We start from the raw sequence: 23,652 nt of genomic DNA on the forward strand, positions 1-23,652 counted from the left end.
TATATATATATATATATATATATATATATATATATATATTGTTTAAATATAACATTTGTTTCAAAAATCACACGAATAATCAATATTTATAAACCTCTCTAACACACTTTTAGCTGGATATATACCATGTAAATGTTTAAATGTAACCTAAAAACTTTTACTTTATTATTTATGATGGCGTTGTTTAAATGGGACCAAATTAATGCAATACACCAAGCTTTATTCCAGTTTATATTTCAAAATATACTGGTCCACAATAAGCTTCTTTGAGTAACTGGTTCCTCTGTTATAATATTCCTAATATGTTTATTAGTACAACTACAACTGTGTTTCAGAACCAAAGAAAGTGTGACTTTTTTTTAATGTATTTATTTTTTTATTTTTTTATTGCATTTCAAACAAAGGCAATGTACAGTCAGAACTGCAAAACATACAAATAGAAACACAAAAACAGTCAGCCAGGGGGAGGCTAAACATTATATAAAAAAATATCAAAGGATTCACAAACAGATACAGTTTTAATTGCTTTCTTATTGTGGGAATGAAGGATAGTATTGATATATGTCTGCATTTCTTTTTCAAGAACCAAAAATAAAGGTTTGGTTTTATTGTACTTACTTTTATGAATATGGAATTTAGCAAAAATTAAAATTAAATATAGTATTCTTTCCTTTTATTTGATGGAATATTATTAAAACCAAATATAACATTTTCTAAACACAAAGAAAAAGTGGGGTCAATGTTGTCAATTATAAATCTGGACAAATCTTTCCAAAATTTTCTTACATGAATGCAATGCCAAAATAAATGAAATAAGGTTTCAGCCAATGTATTGCAAAAAGAACAGTTCAAATTAATATCCTTTTTAAATTTAACAAGAAAATGATTTACTGGGTAGTACCTGTGTAAGATTTTGAAACTTACTTCCTTTATTTTATTTACCAATAAATATTTGTTTGGTAAGGTCCAGATGTCCTTCCATAACAGACCTTCAATCAGTCTATTCCAATAAGCAATACAGTTTGGTCTGGTGAAGAAAGTGTGACTTGTTGTTGACACGAATGTGGACGGATGACGTCACGCGCTGGAGCGTCACGTGGGGTGGTCCGAATCAGCTGATCGGCTTCACTTCCTCATTGAATTTCGGGATGTTTTGACGGAGTCCTTCTGCAAAGAACACTGCTGGATCATCCTTCATGTAAATAAACACCGTCACATTAAAGGTATTTTAGTCTTCTCACCTGTACTATGTTATGGATGTTATTCTCCTCTTGATATGCAGAGAAACTGGGTTTCCAGACACATTAGGAGACGTTGGGAAATCATGGATCATGAATGCTTTCATACGCGGAACATTATTAGGACGTAACAGTGAGATGATTAAAAGCAGGACTGTAGCAGTAATTCACTAAGAAAAATTATATATTTATTTAATCTGTTTTTTGTTTTGTTGTTGTTGTTTTTAAAGATCCATGTTTTCTGAGGTTTTTTCAAGGCATAATCCACTTGCAGAAGTATTGTTATACTTTCACGATGGGAATGTCATATCACAATTTAGTAATAATTAGAGATGCAAACTAAGATATAGATACATATGGATATTATAAATCTATTTTCTTCTGCCTGTTGTATGAAATTGTTCATACTGAAGCTCCAATCTTTAATCCTTAAAGTAACAAGGGAAACCTGATACACCAGCACCATATCATTTACTGACTTACAGTTGACTTGTTACTATTGAAGATTTAAAAAAGGAAAATGTTGTATTTTTTTAATGTCCATTTATAATATCAGTTATCAGCCATAACATTAAAATATTTATTTGTGCATCTCTAAAACTCACATCTTAAAACAGTTCAATGCCTATTTTAATATTAAAATGTTTTAAATATTAAAATATTTTATTTTATATTTTAAATAAGCCCTGATTTAAAAGTAGCTGCTATTCTCAAAATACATTCTATACCGATATTGTTACTGAAATATTGTGCATTATATAATTAAAACAAAAGTACAATAATTTTCCTGTATATAACTGTGTTTGTGACGAATAAAAATCCTGTATAATATCATCTTATTCATATATACCACCATGATACTGTATACCATTACCATGATGCTGAGTTCCTCAAGAAAAAAAACAAGCTATGTTATTACTATGGTTTTTGAAAGCTGTCATGATGCATTTTTTAGCTCTGGGCATTTGGCTTCGGTCACATTCTCTTCATGAATACCTCGGACAGTGAAGAGGACTCTTACAACGAGAGGTCCGCTCTGGTCCAGTCCGAAAGCCCAACCATCCCCACGTACAACCAAGATCACGATGTGTCTCTGCCCCAGGAAACAGACACTAAACGAGTAAGTGGACCTGAGATCTCCCTACTGGCTTTTTATTAAAGTGTTAGACATGTTAGCTTAAAGAACTTAAGTTGCCGTGTGCCAGAATAGAGGTTTTACTTTGCATCTGATTTAAATAATATTTCAGTCATGACAGCTCTCTGAATAGTTTTAGCATGTTATTGAAAATGGCAATGTTAATTAGGCCGTGTGTCCACCAAAGCGTTTTTAGCCAGCTGAAAACGCTAGGCGCTCTGCTGAAAACGCCTTGATGTGAGCGCTTGAGAGTGGTTTTGGCAGGCAGTGTTTTTTTCCCCTCAGTTGAGACTCTTTGCTTGTTGTTATGATACGGAAAATCAGCGGAAGTCTTTCTAATTTCACAGGTAGTTTGTTCCAAGGTTATTATAGTTTTGCTTTTTTAAATTAGTTTTTATTTTATTATCGTTTTCAATTTTGCTAAAAATTTCAGTTTCGTTTTAGTTAGTTTTACAAATGGTTTTGCTAGTTTTAGTTTAGTTTTTATTTTGCAAATACATTTCTATTTAGTTTTTATTTATTTAGTTTCAGTTTTAGTTTTAGTAATTATAGTTTAGCAGAGTTACCATAATGAAGTGTAGAGACCAAATCAAGGTTTTTAATTTCAGCAAAGTTTAATTAACAGATTAGAGTTTAATCTTACTAAACATCCGTAAGTGAAATAACTTGATAAACGAGCATTATTGTTTAAACCCAGGACGGTCTTACAAAACATGCAGTAAAGTTGGGTCTTCACCTTTGAGCAAAAAAGCTTGAGTCAAACTATGACCTATACAGGATCTATCTTAAAGAACAAAATAGATGCAACGTAAAATATAAAAGTAAAAATTATAAATTCCAGACAAACTCACTCATAACAGATGAAATATTGTTAAACAATTAAATGCTTATTTTAATTTCTTCAGTAGTACAATGTAGGCTAGCAGTGTCTACACACTGTTTTGCTCTGTGTGTGTGTGTGTGTGTGTGTGCGTGTGTGCGTGTGTGTGTGTGTGTGTGTGTGTTTTTCTAGCCTGGTGAGGACTTCAACCTGAATGCACACAGACTCATGGGGACTCGTGTCACCGTGGGGACCTAAATTGAGGTCCCCATGGGTACAAAAGCTTATAAATCATACATAATGAGTTCTTTTGAAAATGTAAAAATGTAGAAAGTTTCCTGTGATGGGTAGGTTTAGGGGCAGGGGCAGTGTAGGGGGATAGAAAATATGCTTTGTATGGTATAAAAACTGTCTATATGGCAAGTCCCCACAAAGATAGCGCACCAGACATGTGTGTGTGTGTGTGCGTGTGTGTGTGTGTTTGTTGTGCTATAATTGTAAAGGGGACCAATATCCTCACTTATCTAGTAAAATATTATGATAACTGACTAGTAAGAACATTTGACTGGTCCTCACTAGTTAAAAAGGCTTATAAATCGGCCAAAACATGTTTTTATTTAAATCTAATGTTTTGCACGTTCTTGGGATGGGTAGGTGTAGGGATAGGAATTGAGTTAGGAGATATAAAATATCCTTAACCTGATATAAAATCAATGGAAGTCCATGCAATGTCCTCACTTATATAGTGAAACAAACCTGTGTGTGTGTGTGTATCCTGGCATTCCCTACTTTGTGCGGAAATGTCTCCACACAGATAATAATATTAGTAGTAGTAAATGATTATGATAACACCTTTGAGCCTGTCAATATTATGCAAACATGAAATCTCAAACGCACAGTAGGCTAGTAACGTTATTTGCTAATATAGTTGCTGACTTTTGCGCCTGCGTCTCTCGTTGTGTAAGAAACGGCATTCTAAAGCAGTGAGGTTAAAAGAAGTTCAACGTGCGTCTCATTACCTTGTGTTATTTCCCCTTTCACTGCCACGGACGCATTGATTCTTTGTGAACTCCCGTTTAGGACTGGCTATGTGTATACTGTCTGCACGCGTCCGTCACAGGACAGCGGTTCATCTCCTCCTCAGATCACTTCACGCGCACTAGCGCAATATACAGACACTCGCTCAACCGCCACAGTCAGATTTTCCACCACATTAAATAGGGCTTATTAACAACGAAAACGAATATTTATTTTTGCTAATTATTATTTTATTTCAGTTAGTTTTTTAGTAAGAGTAGTTAGTTTCGTTTAGTTTTAGTTTTTTATTTATTCAGATTTTTAAATTTTATTTCAGTTTACGAAAATGTTTTTTGACCAATAGTTTTAGTCTTAGTTTCAGTTTTCGTTTACGAAAATAACCTTGGTTTGTTCCTGTATTGATTCTATACAGTGGGGGAGGAAGTACTGAATCTCAGTACTTAAGTAAAAGTACAAGTAACCAGAAATATATTTACTTTAGTAAAAGTAAAATGTAAATGTAAAAAATGTAAAAAAAAAAATTCTCTTAATGTCTAATTCTAATAATTAAAAAGAAGAAAACAGTATGAGCGGTGGCATTTTAATTGAGTAAGTTTTGGGTTAATGTAATTGTTCTGACCATCTGTTGCCTAGTTTACATTCTGACTTACAATTCTGGTTATCTGCAAAGTTATCTGAAGCAACATTCTCATCAGCTTTGATGTATTTAAATCTTCATATTTATGATATTTTTACCTTTTATAAAGGGCATTTTCCCCTAATCTTATTAAATATAGGCTTTGCTTCAGCTTTCCCTTTATATTCTTAAATTTGATTAATAAATTAGATTAGAATAAGATACAATAGGGTTGTTACCAATCAAATTAAATAATTAACACTAAAAAATTACAACTGCACTAAATAATGCTATGAGATTGTTTTAACTAAAAAAAGTTAACTAAACCACCAGTAGATGGCGGCTGGTGAATCCTTATGAGAGTCATTGAGTCGATTCGTTCAAACGGCTGATTCGTTCATAAATGAGGCAGTCGTTTATGAATAGGGCATTGAATCTTTGATTCAGTAACGCACTGTTGCTGTGCAATACGTTATGGTTCGGATGTGGAAATCTGATCTTGGAAATATTTTCGCTGCTGAAATAGAGCAAAAGCAATAAAGCAATCAGTAAAATGTAAGTGACTTGATGTTAATTAATTGTTTATGGAACTGTCAAATGAAATCAGTGTCACATTTTCTGTCGTGATGGTATTCAGGAAAACTACACTCGTTGGTCGTGTCATGTGATTTTTTTTTAACTGTTATAAAATATAAAAACTAAACATTTTGAATGTTTAATATAGTATGTTACTGAGTTTCTTTGTGTGAGCGGGACTGATTTCCATTTCTCCTCAAGAGGCTGCGCGAGCCTCAACAGCAACCGTCAAATCATTAGCCTATAACGTACATTATATATTATTTTCCGGGCAAGCCTTAATCTCGAGCCCTGAAACTGATCAGAAAATGTAACGAAAATGTAACAAAACGTTGTAGAAATGTAGTGGAGTAGAAAGTAAAATATTTGCTGCAAAATGTAACGAAGTAAAAAGTATACACTATTTATTCTACTTAAGTAAAGTACAGATACGTGAAAAATGTACTTAAGTAAAGTAACAAAGTATTTGTACTTCGTTACTTCCACCACTGATAAAATTGCAGATATAATGTAAAGTATTTGCTCTGGCTCTTGTTCTAAATCATTTTGTTCCGTTATTATTGCTTGTTGTTATCTCTGATGACGACACGCAGAATGTGGCGGTTGGTCCGTGTTGTGTTTGTCCCGCCCCTCCTCCACTGTGATTGGACGGCTGAGTGAAGAGTGACAGTGATGAGTGCTGTGTTTTACTCAAAGTTGAACATTATTCAACTCTCGGGGATCGGTAAAAAACGCAGAATGCTCAGCATGTGAGCGTGAAATACTCGCTCAGCGCCTCGTTGCGCTCAAGGCGTTCTAAAAACGCGCAGCTCCCATTGAAAACAATTGAAAACGTCAGCCAGCTGCGTGAAAAAATGCTTTGGTGGACACACGGCCTTAATGTATTTGGGCTTGGACTAGATCTGCTACACTGGCGCTACTGCTAATAGATACATAGACTCGCTGACATGAGCATGTAAGATATGCTGCTGCTGCATAAATCATACATAAATCCTGTAGCTGATCTAGGCAGGTGGAGCTGGGGAGGTGGAGGGGTTGAGAGGAACGCAGATACAGGACTAGTTTACAGCAAACACTGAACCAGAGTATTTAAATGTTGAGCAAGCAATCTCATTGGCTGCAGGATCAGCAATGGCCAATCAGGCTTGTGCCATGTGTTAATGATGTGATTGCATGTAAAGGACCGATCCGCCTGCTCCATCGAGAGTGTCTTGACTGAACTATACATTTGCATGACTGAAGGCACGATTATGCTCAGTGGTTTTGTGGCAAATGCATTTTAGTGGACTTTGTTATTGTATACGACTTGCATGTATGCATCAACAAATGGCATTTTTCTCATCCGCATCTTTATTTCCCACAGCGACGGCCGGTCAGCTCAGGCTTGGACGAGCCCGTGCCGGTGGAGAGAGAGAGAGCGGCCACTCCTGACGGAGAGGAAGAGGAGCTGACCCTTAAATATGGCGCTAAGCATGTCATCATGCTCTTCATCCCCGTCACGCTCTGCATGGTGGTCGTCGTGGCAACAATCAAGTCTGTCAGTTTCTACACGGAGAAGAGTGGACAGCAGCTGTATGGGTTTTGTTACCTTAAGAAAAAAAAGAGAGAAAATTCTCCCTCATGTTTTATACCTGTAATATCTCTCTCTCTCTCTCTCTCTCTCTCTCTCTCTCTCTCTCTCTCTCTCTCTCTCTCTCTCTCTCTCTCTCTCTCTCTCTCTCTCTCTCTCTCTCTCCTTTTAAAGGTCCCATTCTTCACTTGTTTTCGAAGCTTTGATTATGTTTACAGTGTGCAATATAACATGAGTTCATGTTTCGCGTGTAAAAAAACACAGTATTTTTCACACAATTGACTTATCTGTACAGCGCTGTTTCCTCTGTCCTAAAAACGGCCTGATGATTTCCTTGTTCTATGAAGTCCCTCCTTCAGAAACACGTAACGAGTTCTGATTGGGCCAGCGCTTCCCGTGTTCTGATTGGATAGCAGCTTAGCGCACTTTCCCCGGAAAGGTCCCGCCTCTTACCATAACGGGGCGATGCACGCGCTGAATGTGCGCTCTTCTCCACGTGGGAGAGCAACGAGACCACGCCCCCTATTTTGCGTGTTCTTGTGGGCGGAGGAACAAACGGTTCTAGTGACGTCAGTCCTGAAGGAAGTGCAGCGGTGTAGTCCAAACCGGCCGCTCGCCGTAGGCTTTGAAAGGGAACTTCTGTTAAATAAAATATCTCGCTTGGCATTGAACTTTGAGCTTTATAATTTTACAGGTATTATTTATGCTCTAACAGCAACATTACACACTAACTAAAGTTTGAAAGACGGAATTGCGAAGAACGGGACCTTTAAATATTTCTTTCATATTTATAAAAAAATGTAAAGCATTTTTTTAAATATTGAAGAAATAAAATATGAAATACAAAGGAACATTTTCTATTTTTAAAGTATTTAAAAATATATTTTAAAGAAGTATTAAAAAAAACATTTCATCTGTAAAAAATATTTTTAAAAAGGGAATTTTAATTCAAAAAGAGATTTTCCTCTTTTTTATGTATTTAAAATAAAAATAAATAAATATTTAAATTATATCATAATATCAGCCATTTAGCAGTTATCCGCCCTAACATTATTATAACTATTGGTGAGCATTGAAAAGAGCATAACTTTTTTTAATGATAACAATTTAGTGACCATCTTAGCCACAGAAAAAGTATCTGCATCCAATATTAACTGATTTAGACAGATACATATGACAATAATTTTAAAGAAATGCTATTATTTGCCTATACCAATATTGTTACTGATATAATGAAAAAAGTATAATTTTTATGCGTACATTGTCTTTTATGTCATTAATGACTCTCCCTAATGTCGTTCCACACCCGTAAGACCTCCGTTCATCTTCAGACACAGTTTAAGATATTTTAGATTTAGTCCGAGAGCGTATCCAAGTGTATGCACACTATACTGTCCATGTCCAGAAAGGGAATAAAAACATCATCACAGTAGTCCATATGAGACATCAGTGGGTTAATTAGACTCTCTTGAAGCATCAAAAATACATTTTGGTCCAAAAATAACAAAAACTACGACTTTATTCAGCATTGTCTTCTCTTCCGTGTTCCTCAAATAAAGAATCAGAATCGCCAATGTTACGGGATTTCAACAGTTTGCCAGTTTGACACATGATCTGAATCATGAATCAATACGCTGATTCATAACCGTTTGAATCTTTATTTGAGGATTGAAAACAAATGCGGAAGAGAAGACAATGCTAAATAAAGTCGTAGTTTTTGTTATTTTTGGACCAAAATGTATTTTCGATGCTTCAAGAGATTCTAATTAACCCACTGATGTCTCATATGGACTACTCTGATGATGTTTTTATTCCCTTTCTGGACATGGACAGTATAGTGTGCATACACTTACATTCAAAGGACAGAAAACTCTCGGACTAAATCTAAAATATCTTAAACTGTGTTCTGAACATGAACGGAGGTCTTACGGGTGAGGAACGACATTAGGGCGAGTCATTAATGACATCAACTTCATTTTTGGGTGAACTAACCCTTTAAATTAAATATATAATATAATATTAATATGTTCTCATCAAATTGCTACGTAAATGATTTCTTATAGCAGGATGCATCACAAAAAAAGTAACAGATTAGAGGATTATTTTAAATTTTTGAATCAATTTTGCAGCATCTACACTCCATTCGAAGAGGATCCGAACTCTGTTGGTCAGAGGCTCCTGAACTCGCTCCTCAACACCATCGTCATGATCAGCGTCATTATCTTTATGACGATAATACTGGTGGTGCTTTATAAGTATCGCTGCTATAAAGTGAGTTCCTCCTTATTTTCTTAAACATTATATAACACTAATGAAGTTCTGAGCTTTTGATTGTGACTTGATGAAACACTAAAAATCATTGTATCTTCTGAGAGGTGTTTTTTGTTTTCTCTGTGTGTGCAGTTTATTCATGGCTGGCTGATTCTGTCGTCACTGATGTTGCTCTTCTGGTTCAGCTTCATGTATCTGGGGTGAGATTCTGCTGAGCTTTGCTTTCTTATCACATCTCTACTGTGTGTAACCCATCTCATACAGCAGCATGTGTCAATGCTGGGCAATATAGCTGAACAAAATTATGTCTCTGTAATTTTGGCCTTTCGATTGGGCTGCATGATTCATCACGATCACGTTTTCTGCTTCTCTCGATTACTAAAGCTTTCACGGCATGTGGTTATTAAGTTTCAAGTTGAATACACTTTAAATCTGCAGCGGCCAAATGGTACAAGTCGTGGCTCTCAGAAAATCAGAAGGAGTTTACACTTTTTAATTACACGTTTCTACAAGCATGTGAAGGCTTTTTACAGAGCAGAATCGTTAATTATGACATAGCGGGAACGCCCCGATATAAGAAGATATGTTAGGACCCCCACCAAAGAAGATGCATACCAATTTTCACGTTTATGGATCATATGGTTGCAGCGTTATAATGTTTTTTTTAGTTGTAGTACCCCATATAGTAGGATTTTTACGAAACTGGGTGTGTGTCCTCAGAAAATTCTGTTCTCTTTGTTACAAGTTTCATTAAGCTTGAATATTGCGTTCAGCAGGCATAGGTCAACTTGTAAAAGTGGAGGTTGCCTGACCAATAAATAACTTTGCAATGCTATAACAAAAACAAATTTACATTTTTTTGTTGTTGTTATGTTTTTGTATGACTTGACTCAATGATCCTGGGGGATTTTTCTATCCCTTTAGGCTCCAAAGTTGCGATCCAAAACAAAAATTGCACCACCTAGTGTCGGATGGGTGTGTGTCTGTGCTCCTGAGTAGCAGTGCACAGTTGGGACCATCCTGCAGTTTTTTGGGGTCTCTACGATTTACAGTCTCTGATGTCATTTTACTTTTAAAGGGTTAGATCACCCAAAAATGAAATTGATGTCATTAATGACTCTCCCTAATGTCGTTCCACACCCGTAAGACCTCATTACCATCATTAAGACCTCATGAAGAAGTTCATCTTCAGAACACAGTTTAAGATATTTTATATTTAGTCCGAGAGCGTATGCAAGTGTATGCACACTATACTGTCCATGTCCAGAAAGGGAATAAAAACATCATCACAGTAGTCCATATGTGACATCAGTTGGTTAATCAGAATCTCTTGAAGCATCGAAAATACATTTTGGTCCAAAAATAACAAAAACTACGACTTTATTCAGCATTGTCTTTTTTTGTGTGTTCCTCAAATAAAGATTCAAACGGTTATGAATCAGCGTATTGATTCATGATTTGAATCGCGTGTCAAACTGCCAAACTGCTAATCCGAATCATGAATCAATACGCTGATTCATAACCGTTTGAATCTTTATTTGAGGATTGAAAACAAACACGGAAGAGAAGACAATGCTGAATAAAGTCGTAGTTTTTGTTATTTTGGGAACAAAATGTATTTTTGATGCTTCAAGAGATTTTAATTAACCCACTGATGTCTCATATGGACTACTCTGATGATGTTTTTATTCCCTTTCTGGACATGGACAGTATAGTGTGCATACACTTGCATACGCTCTCGGACTAAATCTAAAATATCTTAAACTGTGTCTGAAGATGAACGGAGGTCTTACGGGTGTGGAACGACATTAGGGGGAGGAGTTAATGACATCAATTTTATTTTTGGGTGAACTAACCCTTTAAGGCAGAAAAATAAGGGAGAAGAAGAAAATCAATAGATGCCTGGACCCCTACATATGGGGCTCAGAATGAAAGGTTTAAATTTTTTATTTTACACTAAATGACTAAATAGTAATAAACAGCTATATTTACCTTCATGCATTTTTTACTACAGTATTTTAAAGCATGTAATATGATAGAGATTTCTAACATTTATGCATCAGGTGTGTCAGTTTGTGGTCCAGATCTTGTAGTGTCAGTGTAAGAGTCCAGCTCTCTGTAAAGTCTCCTCCAGCACGTCCCAAAGACTCTCAGTGAGTTTAAGCTCTGGACTCAGAGGAGACAATTCATGAGTGAAGATGATTCTTCATCCTCACAACCATTCCTTCAGTCTGAGCTGATGAATCTTGAGATTGTCATCCTGGAATATGGCCATGATGGGTCTTCCTACATGGATGTTTAAATGAAAAGCTGCACACTCCATCAATGAGGGTCAGAAGAACTGATGCCAAACATATAACGTGCTAGAGACATAATAATCACTGCAATAATGATCATCAATCACTGACTCTTAAGCATTTGCCTATTTAAATCCAAACAGTGTCTTTTATTTTGGCCGGGCAGTGTATCTTCCCAAATGTTACAGTAATGCTTTTGTCAAACCCTTTGCTTTTCAGAGAGGTGTTCAAAACATATAACATTGCCATGGACTACCCAACGTTAGTGATGATCATCTGGAATTTTGGGGTTGTGGGAATGATCTGCATCCACTGGAAAGGGCCGTTACGGCTGCAGCAGGCGTACCTCATTGTCATTAGTGCCCTCATGGCTCTCATCTTCATCAAATACCTGCCCGAATGGTCGGCATGGGTCATTCTGGGAGCCATCTCCATATATGGTACGTTAGCCTGAAGATTGATTGGCAGACCTCTAATGCTCTGCTTCTGCATTTGTTCTACAACATCTCCTTCTCTTTCTATACTGTGACTCTCATTCACATTTAAAAGAGATAGTATAATTCATCCTTCCCTCAGGTCATTTTGATCCAAAACTAATTTAAAATTAAAATAAAACATGAAATTGAGTGTTCACCAGAGTGGTCCAAGCCCTTGGGACTGCATTTGAGGAGTTTATGTGGTTGTAATTTAAAAAAAGTATCAAATCCTTCCCCCTTGGGTCAATTTGACCCCCTTAGGATTAAATGGATGGCAAGGAATTCTTCAGTATACATAGAAAATATAGCAAATGCTCAAAATTAAAACTATTTTATAATGTCTACATGTGCATCTGAATGCATACTGAAGAGATAAACTCAAGAACTGACTTAAGGACCCAACGGAGCAGCTCATTTGCTCCATATAGAGCTGTAGGGCCATCTAGGGGCCAAAGTCATGAAATATCATGTTATATTATTTGTTTTCCACAAGATGTCGGCAGAGACACACAAATGTACACAGTGTGAGACATTTTGAGCTGCGTTATGCATGTATTTGAGTTATTTTGAATATAATATATTATTTTGAATTGGATTTGTTACAGGTTGCGAGGGAAGAATGGAGGTTAAAGGGATAGTTCACCCAAAAATAAAACCTATCCTATCATCAGCTACTCGCCCTCATTTTGTTCCAAACCTGTAATCTCTTTCTTTTGTGGAACATTAAATATTTTTTTGAAGATTGTTGATCATTTTGGTTCCCATTGACTTCCATTGTATTGTTAGTCCATCCAGTGGCAGTCCATGGGAACTGAAACCTAAGTTCCCTAAGCTACCAAAATTCTTCAAGCTAAATATTGTATTTTATGTTCATACAGGTTTAGAATGACATGAGAGTGAGTAAAATATGCCAAATTATGAGTTTATTTTTTTTATTTTAAGATGAACTATTCCATTCTTAAAGGTACAGAACATAATTTCTGTAATAAATTAAACAAAAATTTGTGGTGCAAAAATTGCACTCTTGACATTTAATCATTGAAAATGCTCATATCTATGGGATTGGTGCACATGATAATAGCGTGTGTTTGTTTTCCAGATCTGGTAGCGGTCCTGAGTCCTAAAGGCCCTTTGAGGATGCTGGTTGAGACCGCTCAAGAAAGAAACGAGCCAATTTTCCCAGCGCTCATATACTCATGTATGTCCTAAAAACATCATCCCAGATGACCACATGTGTGCTCAGTTTAAGTCCAGTCAAGATGGGTCATGCACTAATAAAAGTTTCTCTTTCTCAGCTGCCATGGTTTGGATGGTTGGAATGGCTGATACTAGTAATCCAGATTTACGTGAGCTGCATTTTAGTTTTTTCTAGTATTTATAGTATTTTTATTGTGCTTTTACAGTGTAAAAAGTAGAATATAATACCCTGTGAACTAGATAATGGGGAATAAGTTGTTGTTGTCTTCTCAGCTGATGAAAGGCAGCGCGGTGAGGGCGGAGCCCGGGCACAGGAAGGGGTGGAGTCAGAGGATGAAGTGGCTCAGGGAGGGAGGCGACGCTATTCGGCAGAAGAAGACCTTGAGGAAGACCGTAAGTGGTTTCCACGTCAGGGTCATACAGATCTTATTCTTTGGTTGCAAGATACACTTTGGTTCTAGCCTGACTTGGTCATACTCAGTTCTAGTCAGAATATGAGTCTGATTCTGCTCCATTGGGCTGTGATTATGGGGCGTGTTTCAACCGAACCAGGAAAGACATCAATTGGATAGACCTACAACCAATCAGAGCAACGAAGTGACGCATTACTTTTGCTGTCAAACGTTTGATGACATGGATGATTACGTTACTGTTCATCATCTGTCCATCATCGTCTAAAGCCCGCCCTGATGATTTCATTGGTCCGAACAGTTTCTGTTCAGGCATAATTACTCCTCTATGGATCAAGTCCAGACCGAACCGCCCGATCTCAAATGTTGTGAGCGGGGCTGAGTACGGCTGGCATCCAGGCCACCTTGCTTCCAAAACTTGTAAATAGGGCTCATATGTACTGAATTCCTTATGACAATGAGGTGAACTAGTTTTAAAAAGACGTCCCATAAAATCAAGGCAAGCTTTACATACAGGTTTAATCATTTTTCTTTCTAATGCCGAGCTGAAATGCCTGTTGGTTGACTTTGACACAGGAGGGGTGAAGCTGGGTCTTGGAGACTTCATCTTCTACAGTGTCCTGGTGGGAAAGGCGGCGGCCACCGGAGGAGACTGGAACACCACACTGGCCTGTTTCGTGGCCATTCTCATTGTGAGTATTTCAACCATACTGTGAGCTTCATCAAGTACAGACTAACGTTCACTACTTTTCGGAAGTTTAGGGTTGATGCATAAAAATAAAATAAAAATCTAAAACACAGTAAAACCAGTAATATTGTAAAATATTATTATAATTTGAAATAAATATTTTACCAGTGATGCAAAGTTGTATTTTCAGCATCATTACTTCAGTCTTCAGTGTCACATCCTCCTTCAGAAATCATTCTAAGATGATGATTTGATGATTTATAATTTTGTGTTAACCGTGGTACATTTTTTCAGGATTTTTTGATGTATCGAAAAGTTCAAAAGAACAGCAATTCATTAAAATAGAAATCTTTAGTAACAATATAAATGCCTTTACTGTCACTTTTGATCAATTTAAAGTGTCCTTTCTGAATGAAAGTTTTCAAAAAACAAACAATCTTTTGTAAATACTGTAGTGAAAGTACAACTGTAAGGAATTACAGTTAAATGTGTCAGAAATATTTTTTAAAGTCACTTTTTAAAGTATCAAGCAAAGCTTTAAATTAAAAAGTAAATAGTAGTGTTTTATTAAAACACACAATTTAAAAAATATATTATATTATTTAGTGCTGTCAAATCAGTCGTGATGTTGAATGGCTGTAATAATGGCGAATATTGAAATAAAAATCCATTTACTAGAGAAATAAGTATCAGTAATACTGGCCTTCATTCATAGTGCTTATTAAAAAGCCACTAAAGGAGTACTTCAGCACTGGGAAGATGAATCTGTGTTTAAACTGGGTCATCAGTGTAGTAGAAATGTGAAATTATTTTTGAATTTGGTGCCTTCTAGATGGAGAAAAGACAGATTTTTTTTTTTTGTCTCATGGGGATGATACAACTGATACAGTATTCTGCTGATACAAAGCATTATGCTAATCGCGGAAGTAACCCTTTAATACCATTATTATTATTTTTAAATATAAAGTCTTTGTTCTTTCTACATTATTTTGTTATTTTTAATGTGAAAGTTTTACTATAGAAAAAACTATTATAAATTAATGTAATGTGCGATTAATCAGGATTAATTAGTTACTTTTTTAATCGTGTGTGTGTGTGTGTGTGTGTGTGTGTGTGTGTGTGTGTGTGTGTGTGTGTGTGTGTGAGACCTGGTAATCCCTACGTTATGGGGACAAAATGTCCCCACAAAGATGGCAATATCCGAAATCCTTGTCCTTGTGTGGACATTTTTAGGTCCCCATGAGGAAAACATCTTATAAATCATACAGAAGGAGTTTTTTTGAGAAAGTAAAAATGCAGAATGTTTCCTGTGATGGGTAGGATTAGGGGCAGGGGCAGCGTAGGGGGATAGGATGTCCAGTTTGTACAGTATGAAATCCATTACGCCTATGGAAAGTCCCCATAAAACATGGAAACACGACGTGTGTGTGTGTGTGTGTGAGTGTGTGAGTGTATATTTTATATACATACATTATATATTTACAAACTGATTCTAGATGCAATTAATTGATTTCACAGCACTAATTATATATATATATAAATATATATATATATATATATATATATATATATATATATATATATACATACAATATTTATAATTTAATCAGTATTGATAAAATAGTGTAATCTAATTAAACATTGGCTATCATACACATTATTTGTTTTACACATTATAGTTCCCATCAAACATTTGGAGTTGCTGCCTGTGTTGAATGCTCCAAATCACTTAGTGAGTTATGCTTACTAGTGAGTAAGACAGCTCACTAGGATTTGAAATGGAGCCTAAGATTTTGTTTTGGGTTTTGATCTCGAGTATTCAGATAACTGGTGAAAGTTACTGTTGTTGTTTTGTAGGGACTGTGCCTGACGCTCCTCCTGCTGGCCATTTACAAGAAGGCTCTGCCGGCTCTTCCCATCTCCATCACCTTCGGCCTGGTGTTCTACTTCTCCACGGACAATCTGGTTCGCCCCTTCATGGACAGCCTGGCAGCCCACCAGTACTATATCTGACAGAAACCCGCTGACACGAGAAGGACTTTATGCGAACATGATGAGTGCCCTTCAGTCATTATGTTTCAACGGGATTCAACTGTTTTTAGTTCTTATAATGCTGAGCTGGTTTCCGATATTTCTGAGACGCTCTCTGTGAGTGAGTGAACGTGTGAAATGCAAAGCAAGCGAACAGATATCAGTTTGATATGAGTTGTCATGCATCTTTGCACTGGCATTTTGGTTTTTATTGAGCAGCGACAGATTTGCTCTTTGGAATATACAGTAGTTTTACTAATTTTTTGTACTTCCTGAAAAGATAAATGACTTAGGAGTGAGACCAGCATCCAGACAGGTGACTTTTTCATGGTATATAATGAAAGAAAAGAATGCAGCTAGATTCAGCCCTAAGAGAGAAGCCTGTATATGTGGCCCACATGAAGCAGATGTTCTGTTACAGCATACACTGGTTACAGCATAATAAACTAATGTCACAAATAGAGGTTTCCTGCATACTTTCATTTTTGGAACCACTAACATTGTGGCAGGTAAAAAAAGCCAATGAAAGTGCATAATGTCGATCTATCATTTAATATATTTGTTGGTCCTAGATAGGGCTAGACAATATTATTTATATATATAATATATATTCACAATTTTGCTGCTGATATAAACTTAGTTTTTTAAAATGCTCCTTATTTGTCATTTACGATTACATTTCACTATGTTGCATTTTGGTATTAAGTTTTTGGTACTAGAAAACACCTACATTTTAAAAACATTTAACATTTTTGGATTGCTGAAAATGATCAGTACCAAACTGCAATTTTTGAAATGTTTTATGTAGCATAAAGTAAAACGTATAGGAAACGTTGAGAGTCTCTTTAAATAGCCTAAAAACCATCAATATTTTTTTTTAATATAAAAATAAAACCAAACCAAACTGCAACATTAGTAGAATGTTTTTGAAGTTTTTAGTGAAATTACAGTACAAATCCCTACAACTGAAGAGCATGGAAGTGTTAATGCAGAGATGCTTTATTAGCGTTTCATGTTTACTGCAGTAGAAAAAATGGCTGTTGAAAATATTTGTTCTTAAATATAAATACATATACACACACACACACACAGGTCAAAAATTGGGAACCATAAGAAAATAAATAAAAACATTTCAAATGTTTTTTAAAGAAGCCTCTTAATCCCACCAAGGCTGTACAGTAAATATTGTGAAATATTATTAAAATGTAAATTAACTGGTTTCTGTTAATATATTTTATAATATAAATTATTCCTGTGATCCAAATCAGAATTTTCAGCATTATGCCAATCGTCATTATATATATATATATATATATAGATTACTGCCAATTTTTCTACTGAAGTAAATATGATATAAATCATATAAATAAAAATATACATACAATATAGTAACATTTCATAATAGGGTCCCATTAATTGACATTAGTTAATACATTTCATAATATTAAACAATGAGCAATACATTTGTTACAATATTTATTAATATGTTAACAGTGAAACAATATTAACAGATACAGCTTTTCATTTTTAATAATGTATTAGGAAATGTTGAAATCAATATTAACACTAATATTAATAAATGATTTAGAAGAATTTTTCATTGTTTGTTAAAAATGATGAAGTGCTACTGAAATAAATTAATGTCAATATATAACTGGAATGTTAATCATCTCAAATGACTAAAATATTATAAAGTTGATGATTTTTATTTCCTAAGCTGTATCACCCAGCCTTAGTCCTGGAACAACATAGTTTTGATTATGTGGATGAATCGCACAATTGTAGGTGCCAGACAGTTTACAAATCCTTTGGTTTACATTTAATCTAGAAACTCTTGCAGGCAATGTCTCAGGCATTGAAAGAAATACACTGGGAATGTGAGCCTCTGCACTCCGTTTATATGTAGGTTTTCTTCTAGACCCATATCAGGTATGCCAGCTCATAGAAGTTGTTGGTGCCTTGCTTTGCTGTTTTTCTGTGCCGTCCAAATTGTGCATGTGATCTAGTGCTCTGAAGCTGCAATACGCTACTGAGACACGTGGACCCAGAAAGGTTCAGGTCAATAACAATGAATTTTTTTCCCCCAGCATCTTCAGTTTAACATCATACTAAATGTAAAGAGGAATCTATAATCACATATTAGCCTGAATTTTCCAAAACGTGTTGGTTGTAAAATGCCCTTTGTCAGCTGTTACCTGAATGAAACAAACCATTGTTTTTACACTGCTTTCATGGACATGGTGATTTCAGCTGCAGAGAAACACATCTGCGAGCGGTTTAGGGATATTTTTTTTGCATATTTGGAAAGTGTCTAATCTTTTTACAGAAGAAAGAAATTATATTTACAGATGACTTGTTTTCATATGTTCACAGGTAAATGGAATTTTTTTCCTCACTTGGTCTTGTTTGTTTTTGTCCTACACTGTGCTTTAGTGTCGTGTAATAAAATATCAAGCAAATAAAATGGGAATGAAGCCCAGCTGGATTTTTGTATCCACGTCTGCCACAGTTTGAATGTAAGTGTAAAATTGAGTGAGTGAGTGAGTGAGTGTGTGTGTTAAGTTTTAGCTGCCCAGAAAACCACACCATTGAAATGTACATCACTGCTTGAACATTTTATTAGAGTTAAAAAAAACTACAGTAACATTGGCAAACAAACAATGTGAAGAGCGTTACATTACATTTAAATTCACAACACAAAAAAACCCAAAAATGGAAATCCTAAGTCTTCCGCAGCACGCTGTGCCTTTAATTCCGTTCCTCAAACTGGGACTTGTTCTTCAGTAAGAATGCTGCTAAAAACTCGATGGGATTTGGAGGCCTGAAGGAAGATGGACAGTGAGATTAGATGCATGTTTTTAATTGATACAAGGAAGGCAATTTAATAGCAAATAGACTAAATATTTTTATTGTATATTCATATAATTTCATGATATAATTAGTCACTGTGTCTGAGGGCTAAATTTAAAAATGGCAGACGCTCTTTTGTAATTTCCCTTCTATTTTTTAGTGGCTTTCAAAAGGTTTCAGGCAGTGGTTCTCAACAAGAGGGGCTCAATATATCCACTTAAACTCCGTGGACCCTGTACAGGGACGGGAATGACATCGCCATGTACATACTTTCCATTTTAAATGTCTGTGGAGGAGCTATGAGGTCATATGTGGCACCATTTGAAAGCTCAGAGTCTCTACTTTCTGGAGATATGCATCACCATTTGATTGGCATTTGATTTACACAAAGTAATGTATTTACACTAAATTACTCTGGTGCCATTTGGCCTATCCAAATTGAAAAGCCTCCCATACACACATACAGTGGTCTAGGTTCAAAATGTTGGTGTCATTTTACAGAAGACCCTTTAAAGTTACATAAAACACTGCTAAAAGTGATAAACATGTAAGTATATGTTGTGTAAGCTGTTATAACCCCCCAAAAAATTAGGCGATTTTAATTTTTTTAAAATATAAATTCAGTTTTGATAGTGTGTAACTCAGGCCCTGTGTGCTCTAGGACCCTGCAGACACTTTTGGGCCGCTTCCAGCATGTATAAATAATTTAATGACACTGGGATATTGCATTTATGTCACTGTATATGGTGGTGGAGGGGGGGGGGGGGGGGGGGGGTCATCCCTTCAGACCTATATGAATAAATCTGGCATACAACATGACACAGACAAACTTCTTTTTTCTACTATTTTCTAGAGTTGAGTGGAAACAGCCCAAACTGTCTGCAGGGTCCTAGACCACACTCAGAAAAAAAAAATGTGCCTACTTTTTGGGGGGGGTTATTACAGCTTAGACAAAATATACTTACATGTTTATGACTTTAGCAGTGTTTTATGTAACTTCAAAGGTTTTGCTGTAAAATGACGGCAAAATTTTGAACCTAGACCACTGTATGTGTGAATGGGAAGCTTTTCAATTTGGGTAGGCCAAATCCAGAAGGAAATCCCAAAAAATGGCCCTGGAGTGTAAGAGGATATAAACCAAAATTCAGTATTAGTTGATAAAAGCAGTTATAAAAGCAATACAAAACCATGTAAGACTACAAGTCATCTGACCCTATGAATTACCCATATAGTTCAAGCCAGGGTTGCCAGGTCCGTGGTTTATCCCTACAACAAACTTTATTTGTAGCACCTCACATCCAATAATCACAAAGAGCTTTGTGCTTTGTTACTTCTCATAATAAACAAAGTCTCAAGCTTTCAAAATCTGTGCATTTTATCACAAAATTCAAACAATAAATGGTGTTTTGGCGCTCTTCAAATGTTAGTTCACCCCAAAATTTAAATTACCCCGTGATATACTCACCCTCAAGTCATACTAGGTTTATATGACGTTTTTCTTTCAGATGAATACAAATAAAGTCCTGGCTCTTCTAAGCGTTATAATGGCAGCGAATAGAGGACATGATTTTGAAGCCAAAAAAAGTGCATCCATTCATCATAAAAGTAATCTACAGAGCGCCATATTTAAAACATTATAAACTAAAACTTATGGATTTACGGCGAAAGAGCAACCCCTGACCTGATGTACAGATGAACATTAAAGCACAGAAGAAAAAAAACACCGGTCACTCACAAAAATTAGAAATCTAAAACGAGATTAGATCTAAGAGAAGGTTGAGTTTGTTGCCCTACCGTATTTGTTTTAACTGGCATCAAAATCATGGGCTAATCATGTCCTCTATTCACTGCCATTACAAAGCTTGGAAGAGCCAGGACATTTTTTGATTGTGTTTTTCTGAAAGAAGAATGTCATATAAACCTAGTATGGCTTGAGGGGGAGTAAATCATGCGATAATTTTAATTTTTGGGTGAACTAAACCTTTAAACGTAACGTGACAGATCTCTGTAGCGCCTCAGTTGAAGCGTCAGCGAGTTATTTTCCTCCAAGAAAAACATGCATGGACATCAGAAGATATGTTAAAATATACAGTAAAAACTTACTGAAATGTCTCATGTGATCACTTAATCAGTGTTTCAACCACGGAAAGGCTTCACTTAAACAGCTTGTGAGCAATACTTAACATTGCACCTCAGGAAAGTTTTCCAAAGTTCAATGTCATAAGTTAGTTATAAAAACACTACAGTAGAGTATTTACTGTTAACTATATTTGTATGCTTGAATGAATTTGTCATGAAGACAAGAGTCTACCTTATAGTTTTCTATTGCAACCTACCTTACATACCTTACTAGTGCAACTGAGTTGCAAACAAACATTTTAGTTTTTTTTATGAGTATAATTATAATATTTGCAAATAAGTAGCAGTCTTAAAGGGGTGGCTGCATGCGATTTCTCTTTTTTAACTTTAGTGAGTGTGTAGTGTTGCTGCTTGAGCATAAACAGCATCTGCAAAGTTACAGCGCTGAAAGTTCAGTGCAAACGGAGATATTGTCTTTTAAAGTTACGGCAGTTTATTGCCTAAAAAAACAGCCGGTTTGGACTACAACGAGCTTCTTCCTGGGTTGGTGACATCATTAACCCTCGCTAGTCTCCGCAGATGTGACTTCTGCCCGTAATGGTGAGGGGCGCGGCGTTTACGGACAACCTGTGCTTGGCACTTCAGCCAATAAAAATACAGGAAACTACATTTGGCCATCTAACCAATTCTAAGACCATTGCGTTTTTCAGAGGGATGGGCTTCATAGAAGCAGGAGGCAAACAAACCGTTCAAAGGACAGTGGAGACAGCGGTGTCGAATAAAGGTCAGATATTAAAAAAATAAGCCATTAAAAAAAAAAAAAAGAAGTATTAAGACATGTTATACTGCGCCCCATAAACACAACCAAGCCTAGAAGAAAAACACGGAACCACCCCTATAAAAAAAATGAAACTATCCACAAAAATCATGCGTGGAAATTTGTTATCAGTGCAGAAATTAAGTATTTCTGGATAACTGCTTAAGATTATTAAAAAAAACAACAACAAAAAAACAAAACAACAAGCATTAAAATAAGATAAAACAAAGAAAAAAATGTTTTTTTTTTTTTTTTTTTTTTTTTTTTACAAATTAGGGGTTTAAAGTTAGAAAGTTTGAGATCCACTGGTTTAAGGCAACCATAATCCACACAAAGGAACGCATATTTTACATCTGGAAAGGTTAGCAAGAAGCACTGATACAGACCTTTCCTTGGCCAGAACCGACAAGCCCTGCAGGAGAATAGGAACCACAGTCTGATCCAGATACGCTCGTGTAGGAAGCGTCTGGAGGGTCTGGGGGTCCACCTTCTGTTTGGTGACTTTTTCAGCGGTTGTTTTCTCATTCTCCACTATTCTCTAGAGGAACACACAGAAGCCTAGGAGTTACAATACAATCGCAGAACTAATCCTTTATTCACATTGCAACCAATTCAGAACTGTTTGTTAAACCAGACCGTCGATATAAATTTATCTTCCTCAAAGTTAAGCCTGTTAAAAGCAAAGTACTGATGTTGTACCTGGATGTTTTCAGTGAGGCCATATTCTGCATGAGGATTTTCTGGGACCTAACATAAACAAGAAACATCTTGTATATTGCTAATGGTCTAATCCTTGTTTTATTTCTCTATCTTATCCCTTTTTAATACATTGTGATTCGTTTATTCATTGCACAGCACTTTGGTCAACCTCGTTGTGTTTAAAAGTGCTCTATAAATGAACACTGATTGATTGATTTACATCAGCTGATCAAGACAAACTGACAAACTGCTTCACTTCAACTGAACCCAGAATGAAATGAAATATTGAATGAAAGTGTGTTATGATACTCACAGGAGTGTGTCCCTCCATGCTCTGCTCAGCATCAGTGTGTTCTGTTGGGATCAAAATTAAATTGCAGTAGTTAGTAAATAACAAGTTTAATAACTCATGGACAGCACTACATTACACACGAGTCGCGCATATGTTGATGAAAAGTCTTATAACGTTACTGTACTAGTGAATGGCGGGATTCAATGAGCCACTGCTCAGCGCCACCAATAACAAACAATCAAACGTTTGCAACTAACTTAAACTCTCCCTACAGTCTGTTAACATTGAAGATATATAAAAAATACAATTACACAATTCATGAGGGTAAAATACACCACAAAGCTCAGAAATAGCACTTACCGTCCGCCATAGTTTGTTGTTGGTTTCTACGCTGCTGGCGTTGCGCATGCGCAAAACAAACGCTTGAATGACGCGAGCGTAGTTCTAAAACAGGCGGGGCTTGTCGGCCCAACATCGCCTCTGATTGGTCAGGTACGATTGTTCTAAATTATTTTGACAATTTTCTGTGTATTTAATTGTGTACAGTGTTTC

At 36.0% G+C, this 23,652-nt stretch overlaps 2 protein-coding genes across 3 annotated transcripts; one reads left to right on the forward strand and one right to left on the reverse strand.

Moving 5' to 3' along the window:
- Positions 1-1,070: 1,070 nt before the first annotated feature.
- On the forward strand, positions 1,071-16,826 carry psen2 (presenilin 2). The gene is made up of 11 exons (XM_067440936.1): positions 1,071-1,223; positions 2,194-2,358; positions 6,787-6,995; positions 9,123-9,264; positions 9,397-9,464; positions 11,781-12,001; positions 13,137-13,235; positions 13,333-13,383; positions 13,508-13,627; positions 14,221-14,336; positions 16,190-16,826. Exons 2-11 carry the CDS (start codon positions 2,227-2,229, stop codon positions 16,343-16,345), a joined length of 1,314 nt encoding a protein of 437 aa, XP_067297037.1. The 5' UTR covers positions 1,071-1,223; positions 2,194-2,226; the 3' UTR covers positions 16,346-16,826.
- Positions 16,827-18,961: 2,135 nt separating this feature from the next.
- Positions 18,962-23,541, reverse strand: dpy30 (dpy-30 histone methyltransferase complex regulatory subunit). 2 transcript variants are annotated; one of them, XM_067440941.1, is made up of 5 exons: positions 23,461-23,541; positions 23,122-23,162; positions 22,809-22,856; positions 22,496-22,647; positions 18,962-19,184 (listed from the first exon to the last, which is right to left on the reverse strand). In XM_067440941.1, the coding sequence occupies exons 1-5, from the start codon at positions 23,468-23,470 to the stop codon at positions 19,112-19,114; spliced, it is 324 nt and encodes a 107-aa protein (XP_067297042.1). In that variant the 5' UTR covers positions 23,471-23,541; the 3' UTR covers positions 18,962-19,111. The 2 variants fall into 2 exon arrangements, with proteins under 2 accessions (XP_067297042.1, XP_067297043.1); XM_067440942.1 differs by lacking the exon at positions 22,809-22,856 and having other exon boundaries at positions 23,461-23,539.
- Positions 23,542-23,652: the final 111 nt, after the last annotated feature.

Source organism: Pseudorasbora parva, chromosome 4 (genome assembly GCF_024679245.1).
Source record: "Pseudorasbora parva isolate DD20220531a chromosome 4, ASM2467924v1, whole genome shotgun sequence".
Classification (NCBI taxonomy): Eukaryota; Metazoa; Chordata; class Actinopteri; order Cypriniformes; family Gobionidae; genus Pseudorasbora; species Pseudorasbora parva.